The sequence below is a fragment of the Sapajus apella genome, unplaced genomic scaffold (genome assembly GCF_009761245.1).
Source record: "Sapajus apella isolate SASKATOON/1434 unplaced genomic scaffold, GSC_monkey_1.0 scaffold5, whole genome shotgun sequence".
Taxonomy (NCBI): Eukaryota; Metazoa; Chordata; class Mammalia; order Primates; family Cebidae; genus Sapajus; species Sapajus apella.
In genome coordinates, this window is record NW_022436945.1 from 4,746,210 (window position 1) to 4,754,361 (window position 8,152).

Genomic DNA, 8,152 nt, shown 5'->3' on the forward strand with positions numbered 1-8,152 from the left:
AATGAATAAAATAACAAGTAAACTACCATGCCGAGTTTTAGTTTTTGAAACATCCAGATAATTTATAGCAGGAGTCCCCAACCCTGGGTGGTGGACCAGTATTGGTCCATGACCTATTGGGAACCAGGCTGCACAGCAGGAGATGAGTGGCAGGCAAGCCAGCAGTACTGCCTGAGCTCCACCTCCTGTCAGATCAGAGGTGACATTAGATTGTAATAGGAATGTGAACCCTGTTGTCAACTGCACATACAAGTGATCTAGGTTACATGTTCTTTATGAAAATCTAATGCCTGATGATCCGAGGTGGAACACTTTCATCTCAAAACCATCCCCTACCCCCTCAATCTTTGGAAAAATTGTCTTCCTCAGAATTGGTCCCTGGTGCCATAAAGGTTGGGGACTGCTGACTTAAAGTATCCATATCAAAAGTTATGAGGATAATTTGTTTCCAAATTCTACTATACAAATTTTTAAACAATAAAAGAATAACTATTAACTGGCAAAAACAAACAACCCTCATAAGCCATCAAGGGAATAAGACCCAATGTAATTTTCTTCATAGGTTCAAATACGTCCTTGGAATTTAAGTGATAGTGATTTTGTAATGGATGGTTCTCAGCCTTTGGATCCCCGAAAAACAATTTTTGTTGGAGGTGTTCCTCGGCCATTAAGGGCTGGTAAGTGGAATGTTAATAATTTTGTTCAAAAAATAATTTAAATATGTCCTAGTCAATAAACATTTGGAAGCCATTGTGTACGTGACACTATTGGACAGAACAGGAGCAGATTCTTCATGCTCCAATAGTTGCTAACTATAAAATTTTGAAACATATTCTGAGACCCCTTTCTTGAAACTCTCCAACTGCAGAATTGGATACTTATCTATCAATATTAGTGTAGTTGCTAACTCCAAGCAAACTATAATAATTCACCTAAATACTTCTGATTTCCTAAGTGAACCTCTCTTACGATATGAAAATTTGGAGTCTGTTTATTTGATTGATTCTGATATCTGAAGAAGAAATATGGGATTATTTTCTCTTTATCAGTATTTTAGTCATTAACTGAAATAGCACTTTAGATAAGTGAATGATGATAAACTTCTGTTTATCAACAACTGGGAACTAGAAACCAACCAAAATATGTCACATAGGAATATAATTGTAGATGTATATGCCCACTTTGCACATGTTATATGATACTGTACACCATGTGTAGAGTGTTAGTGATTTCCATCACTGAGAACATCTTCTCCCCAGTCTTAGAGATACGTTAAAGAACTATTAATACATGTAAATACTTAAAGAACATGATGACTTTTACAGAGAAGTACTGTAGGGAATGGAAGAGCGTGTAGCAAGGAAATATTATATAGTCTGATATCTTAAAGATATTTGTAGTTGAACTGACATGTAAAGGATTGAGCAAAAGGGGGAGGATCAGGGTGGTAGTAGGGTTCTGAGGAGTGTGTTTCACAGAAAGGGAACAACTTATCTAGAGGTCTTGAGTGGAGGGAAACAGTGTGCTTTGGAGGGACTGAAAGAAGCCCAAAGTGGCTAACTTGGGATACAAGGAGTGACGGAAGGGACACAAGGAGGCATTGCAAAAGTAGACAGGAGTCAGATCATACAAGTCTAATAGGCTAACATGGTATTTATCCTTAGAGCATGGGTAAACCATTGACGAGTTTTTAAGCAAAAGAGAGACATGATCATATTTTCAGTTTTCAAAGTTCACTTTAGCTAATGAGTTACAGAGGTGGGTGCAGGGTGAGAGTAAATTCGGGCAGACCAGTTTAGGATTCTATTCTTACAGTCCAGGAAATTAGACAGTGGTGGCTTGGATTACTGGTAGCAATGGAGAAAGCCAGGTGAACAGAGGTAACAGGTATTAGGTAAACACAAAGACTGAATCTCATCTTTCAGTCATAAGCCACTGGGTGGATAGCGATACCTTTTACTGAGAGGGAAGGAATACTGGAGGAGGAACAGATTAGATTGGGAGGGAAGATTGTGGTCTTGATTTTGAACTTAAGTTTATGGCACCATTCAGAGCTCTCAAATAGAAATTTCAATTAAACCATGATATATGATATATTTTTGTTACATTTTTTATGGTGGTATCCGATATATTTTTTAAGAGAATCATACTGTTTTAAAAACAAGCTGAGAAGGCAAGGGTCAAAAGCAAAAAGATAAGGTTATTGCCATGAACAAGATGAAAAATGATGTTAGCTTGAATCAGGATGTTAATGATGGAGGTGAGGAGATTGGACTCTAGATAGGTCTTGAAAATCAAGTTCACATGATTGTATGTGTGGGAGGGAGCAAGAGAAGAATACAGAAAAGATGAAGCCAAAGATCTTGACTTGACAACTTCATCTTTTCTGTTCCTTTCTAACTGGGTCAGCAAAAACTCATTGGAGCAAGTTTAATGGGATAGAGGAAGATTATGAGTTCCATTTTTAACATACTGAGCGTGGCCAGTGCCTGTTAAATATTGAGTTGTCCAGTAGACAGTTGCATATATGAGTCTGGAGTCCAGGGGAGATGTCCATACTAGACACAAATGTAGGAGCTTAAAAACATATAGATGGTGTTTAAAGCTATGATACAGGATGAAGTTACCAAAGCCGGGAGTGTAGACAGTGTTGCAAGGATTGAAACTTAGGGTACTCTGACATCAAAAAGTTAAGGAATTTAGGATGAACTATCAAGGAAAACTCAGAAGAAATTTATCAGTGAGGTAGGAGCAGAATTGGTGGGCTAATATATTCCAGAGTCCAGATGGAGAAAATATTTGAATGAGAAGGAAGGGATTAACTGTATTCGGTGCTACTTACAGATAGACTGACCATTGGACTTGGCATGAACAATTACAGTGGAGTCATAGTGTGATAGTCTGATTAGAAAGAGTTGAATAAAGAATGGGAGGAGAGGAATTGGGGAATACTGGAACAGATTTTGAAAATTTTGGTTGTAAAGGGGAACAGAGAAATGGAGTAGTAACTGAGAGGGGAAAAAATGTTATGAGAATTTTTTTTAAGATAGGAAAATTATAGTGTACTTGGGAATGATCTTGTATAAGGGGAAAACTGGTGGTACATAAGGGAAAGGGGAGAATTGCTGAAGCAGTAGCTCTTCTTAGTTGAGAGTGGATGGGATCTAGCATGCAAGTAAAAGCATTGGATTTAGGAAAGAGTGTGGAACTATTTCTCTATAGGACAAGATAGGGTGTTTAGTGGGTTTAGTGCTAGTAAGTAGGAAGATGTGATGGCAGTGAGTCACTTTATAGCATCCTTGATCCCAGTCCTCCTTTAACAACAGCCTCTTAATCTGCCATTCTACTCCTGGTCAAATGATAATACACAATTGACTTCTATGTTTTCCAAAAAGTACTTAAAAATTGTTGATTACTGTGTTTTCTCACATTTGACATAAACTTCTTTTCCTCTTGAAGTGGAACTTGCTATGATCATGGACCGGCTATATGGTGGAGTTTGTTATGCAGGAATTGATACAGATCCTGAGCTAAAATACCCAAAAGGTGCTGGGCGAGTTGCTTTCTCCAATCAGCAGAGCTATATTGCTGCCATTAGTGCTCGGTTTGTTCAGCTTCAGCACGGTGATATTGATAAACGTGTAAGTTGCATGTTGGGAAATCACTTATGTCCTATAATAACGTGCTGATCCAAAGTGTCATACACTAAAGAGTTAGTAATATAATTGAAATACTGTTTAGTTTTTAACTTCTTTAAGTAGTAATATAATTGAAATACTGTTTAGTTTTTAACTTCTTTAAGTCTTAAAGGATATTATATAAAAATATCCTTGAAATGTAAAATTCCTGAACACACTTTAAAATTTAGGTATAATATAAAAAATATTAATGTCATCGTACAGCCATGTCAAAAAAATTTTATCAGCCAGTAAGGTCAAATATTCTAACCATGGAGGCAGAGGTTGTTTTCAGAGCCTGTACTTTGGAGTCAGACTGCCTAGGATTGAATCCCATTTCTACAAATTTACCTTCTCTGTGCCTTTTTCCTCGCTTGTAAAATGGAAAACAATGATAATATGTCTTTCTCAGTTTTGAGGACTAAATGAATTCACATGTAAACAAACATTTAGAATAAAACTTGACACAGAATGTTATTTAAATGTTTGTTTTCATTTGTCACAAAGTCTAAAATAAAAATGCATCACGTATATTTCTCTAAAATAATTGACCTACACTTAAATATTTTTTTTGAGTAGCATTGCCTGAATCATCACAGTAAGAACTTTTAAGTACTAGGAATGATAACTGAAACCCTATTGAATAATTCCAAGTAGTGACTACCTTCTAGAGTAGGGAAAGACTCTAGCATTTATTTACAAATCTGTTTTATGCCAAAATCTGTGAACAATTCCTATACATACCTAAGCATATTCTAAAATAATTATATTTATAGTTCAGCAGAAATACACTAAGAATATGGGGTAAATGAATTTTTTATATCCAAATTAGTAGATAGAAGATATAATTTGAGTGAGTACCCCTTTTCCCAATGTAACAGTTGCTTGAATCCTCTTCTGGGGCTGTTTGGCACATTAAAAGACTATTTTGGGGACAGGGAAGCTGGTTAACCAATACCAGTTGACTAGACCATGCATGCTAGAAGTAGTCCTCAATGTAGTTACCCAGCCATCCCATTAGAAAAGAAATGCAGCATAGGTTCAGTTCACAAATGCAGAGTGGCTTTTTTTTGTTTGCATTGCTACTTAAAATTCTGGTTGCCAAATAAACTTAAGATGAGGTTCTCTGCTTTTGATAAGACATGCATAGATAACCTTTCTGAACTTGTCTAAATGTTAAGAGTTCCTCTAGTCTTGTGTTCTCAACCTGTGCTGTACATTATTAATCTGGAAACGTAGAAAAATCTTGATATTTGGGTCCTACCCCATGAGGTTCTGCCGAATTGGTCTGAGAGGCAGCCTGAACAACAGGAGTTTATAAAGCTCTGAAAGTGACACAAATGTACAGCAGTGCTTTAGACTGCTGATCTAGCTTAATCCTCTACTTTTACAGAGAGGTAAGGTCACAGAGGATGTTATTTACATAGCATATAATCAGGGTGTTTAGTGCACTAGCAGAAGAAAAAGACTGTTGCAGTGTCATACCTCATACCTCTTTGTTTCCAAAATGGTAGTGAAGGACCAGTTACTCGGAGCAGAGTATTGACTCTTCAAGAGCAACTAAGTTGCAGGGCAGATGAATTAAGATACACATGCCTTCTTGAAAAGGCATTGAAATACCTTAGGGAAAAGCTTATTTTCTAAGATACGTACTACAAAGGTAATTTTGAACTGTATTTGAAAGAATTTGAGCCTTAAGTATTTTACAAGTCACTAATATTGCTTACACAAAAAAATATTAAACCATTAACCTTTATACCTTTCATCTCTCTAATATGAATATGGCTATTAAGCCATAAAAATTGAATAAATTTAAGTGTGTAAGTACCAACTCAAGGATATATAAGATACTTATTTGGAGGAAATCAAAATTGTTTATTCCACTTACTGTTTACACCGATGGATACTGTGGTTTAGTTCTATCTGATAGCTGGAAAGCACAATCAACACAGATGTGTAATTCATTATATTTTTTGTATGTTATTTCACGAGTAGTATAATTCACTGTGACTTCTAGTAAAAGTTAAAATACAAGACTAGGTGAAGTGTCCATGAAACTCCTTTCACGTATAGAAGAGTTTAATTATTAGAGATTATTAATCAAAAATAGGTTTTGAAATTCAATTTTCCATCTTTACAGTGTATGGTTTTGAGTTGAGTAGCCTAGCTTCATAAACTAATACCTAGAATTTAAAAAATACATATAATTGAAATCATTGCATTTGTAAAATTTTTGTTCAACAGTTTTTTATTAAAAGACTTAACTCCTGAAAATCTGGCATTTTATCAGGTATTGTGGAAGTGAAGTCGACATCACAGACCCTGGTTTCAATTAGGCTAAATCTTATGGGGGGAAAAAAAAACAAGAAATAACCATGAGAAAGAAACCCGGAAAACATATGTAAATGTATTGCATTCACTCGTGTATTTATAGCATTTCTACTTCGTGTTAGATATTCTTCTAGGCACTGGGAACTGAACATTTAGCAAATGGGTGCTGTCCTTGTGTTCATGGAGTTTATAATTCAGTGAGATGAAATCCAGTAACTCTCATGCCACATTGATTTATTCTTGGGTCATAATAATTTTTTAATTATAACTATAATTGTAATGAAGATAATAAATCAAAAATAGCAGCTTGGCAAATAAAAGATAGAACCCATAAAGGAAAAAATTAAGAGATAAAGATCAAGCATAAAAATTTTAATAGTTTGTGTCAAAGATTGTAAAACCCCTGGAAAAAAGGTTAAAAATTCTTAACTGGCAAAGAGAACTCATAAATTAATTTTAAAAAACAAAAAACACTCCAACAACAAAACATACAAAAAATACAAACAAGCAATTCAGAAAAGCTAAGTGTCTAATATGCATAAAATATATTAATCATAATCAGTGAAATATAAACAACAATGTAATTCTATTATCTATCTATTAAATGAACATGCTACAGTTCTTTTAGTCAACTTTTAGGTTGTTTCTAGTTTGTTGTTGTTCTTACAAATAACATTGCAGAAAATACTTTTATATTCATTTTCTGCACTCGTGCAAGTATTTCAATAGAATACATTCAGAATACAAATTGTTGGGTCATTATTTTTTACTATGGGCAACCTTTACTTTATCTCAATCCAGTCCTTCGAACACTCAGTGTTCTATCATCTCCTAAGGAATGGCTGAGCTGTTAGACTACCTGGTAAGGAACAGCTGAGCTGTTAGGCTATCTGACACTTTTCAGCCAAACAAAGGAAAAAACCTTCCATTCATAAAGTTATCGCAAGCAGGAAAGCAAGGCTGTTGCAGTTAATTGTAGGTAATACTAATTTATACACTATTTTACCATGTGCTAAGCACTGTCTTATGCTTTTACATTCACAGTTTAAGCTTCACAACTCTGAGACAGAATCTGTTATTCTCACTTGGCAGATGTGAAAACTGAGGTAGAAAAGTTTATCATTCGGAGCTGACTCCAGTCTGAAGTGTTCTGCCAAATCAGACCTTCACAACAGGACTAGTACTTTATGTCTTACAAATTTGCAGAAGTCTAGGCATGCTCCTTGTAAGATTCTCCACAGCCTGGCTTGTCTGTGCCAGTTATTTCCAAGCAGAGTGTGACTTTCACCTGCAGTGGAGAAGCGCTGCCTTAATCTGTGGCTGTTTGGGTTCTGCCACCTCACAGGTGATACTGGAGTGAGGGAAAAAAGGGTGTGGAAACTCTTCCATGACTACTTGATATCTCCTTTGTTTTTCACTCACAAACCCCTCCAACTCTGAAAATACCAGCACACAGGTTTTTTCAAAGATAATATTCAAGAAAGGTGAGCATGGAATGTTCTGCAAATATCAGATTTTTGTAGATTTTTAAAGTATTTTAACCTACTACATGGTAAAGGAGTAGTTTCTCAAACCTACTCCTTCTTTGAGAAACTTGCCCATTTCCTCACCTTTTAATGCTGGTTCTTTTTTTCTTTTATAGAAACAATTTAAGTTATTAGCGAATTTGATTTCTGAAGCAGACCCTAACGAGACTTCTTTTCTGTTTTTTCAAGGTGGAGGTAAAGCCATATGTGCTAGATGACCAGATGTGTGATGAATGCCAGGGCGCACGCTGTGGTGGAAAATTTGCTCCCTTTTTTTGTGCCAATGTCACTTGCCTGCAGTATTACTGTGAGTTCTGTTGGGCAAATATCCACTCTCGTGCTGGACGTGAGTTCCATAAGCCATTGGTAAAGGAAGGTGCTGATCGCCCACGTCAGATCCACTTCCGCTGGAACTAAGAATAGCAAACTGGCCTCTGTTTAACAAGAAAAGAAAGGGTGCATGTGGCTTACTGTGTCTGAAGATACTGACATGCAGAAGAAATAAGTGCATTCTTCTGCTTTTCACCCCAGCTATCAATACATGCATCTTTATCAGCAGCCAAAACACTACAAGCCTCTTGTTTTTCACCAAAACCCTACATCTCAGGCTTACTAATT

General features: G+C 36.0%; 1 protein-coding gene and 1 long non-coding RNA gene across 9 annotated transcripts in view; both read left to right on the forward strand.

Moving 5' to 3' along the window:
- CPEB2 (cytoplasmic polyadenylation element binding protein 2) overlaps positions 1-8,152 on the forward strand; it is a 66,087-nt gene that overhangs the window by 54,369 nt on the left and 3,566 nt on the right. For all 8 annotated transcript variants that reach the window (XM_032272779.1, XM_032272787.1, XM_032272796.1 and 5 more), the window contains 3 exons: positions 563-677; positions 3,460-3,641; positions 7,724-8,152. The exon at positions 7,724-8,152 is cut by the window's right edge. In XM_032272779.1, coding sequence (XP_032128670.1) covers positions 563-677; positions 3,460-3,641; positions 7,724-7,951 — 525 coding nt within the window. In that variant the 3' untranslated portion in view covers positions 7,952-8,152. The remainder of the gene's footprint in view (positions 1-562; positions 678-3,459; positions 3,642-7,723) is intronic.
- On the forward strand, positions 3,667-6,029 carry LOC116546616. The gene is made up of 2 exons (XR_004266783.1): positions 3,667-3,716; positions 3,762-6,029. It is a non-coding gene; the product is annotated as an uncharacterized LOC116546616 (long non-coding RNA).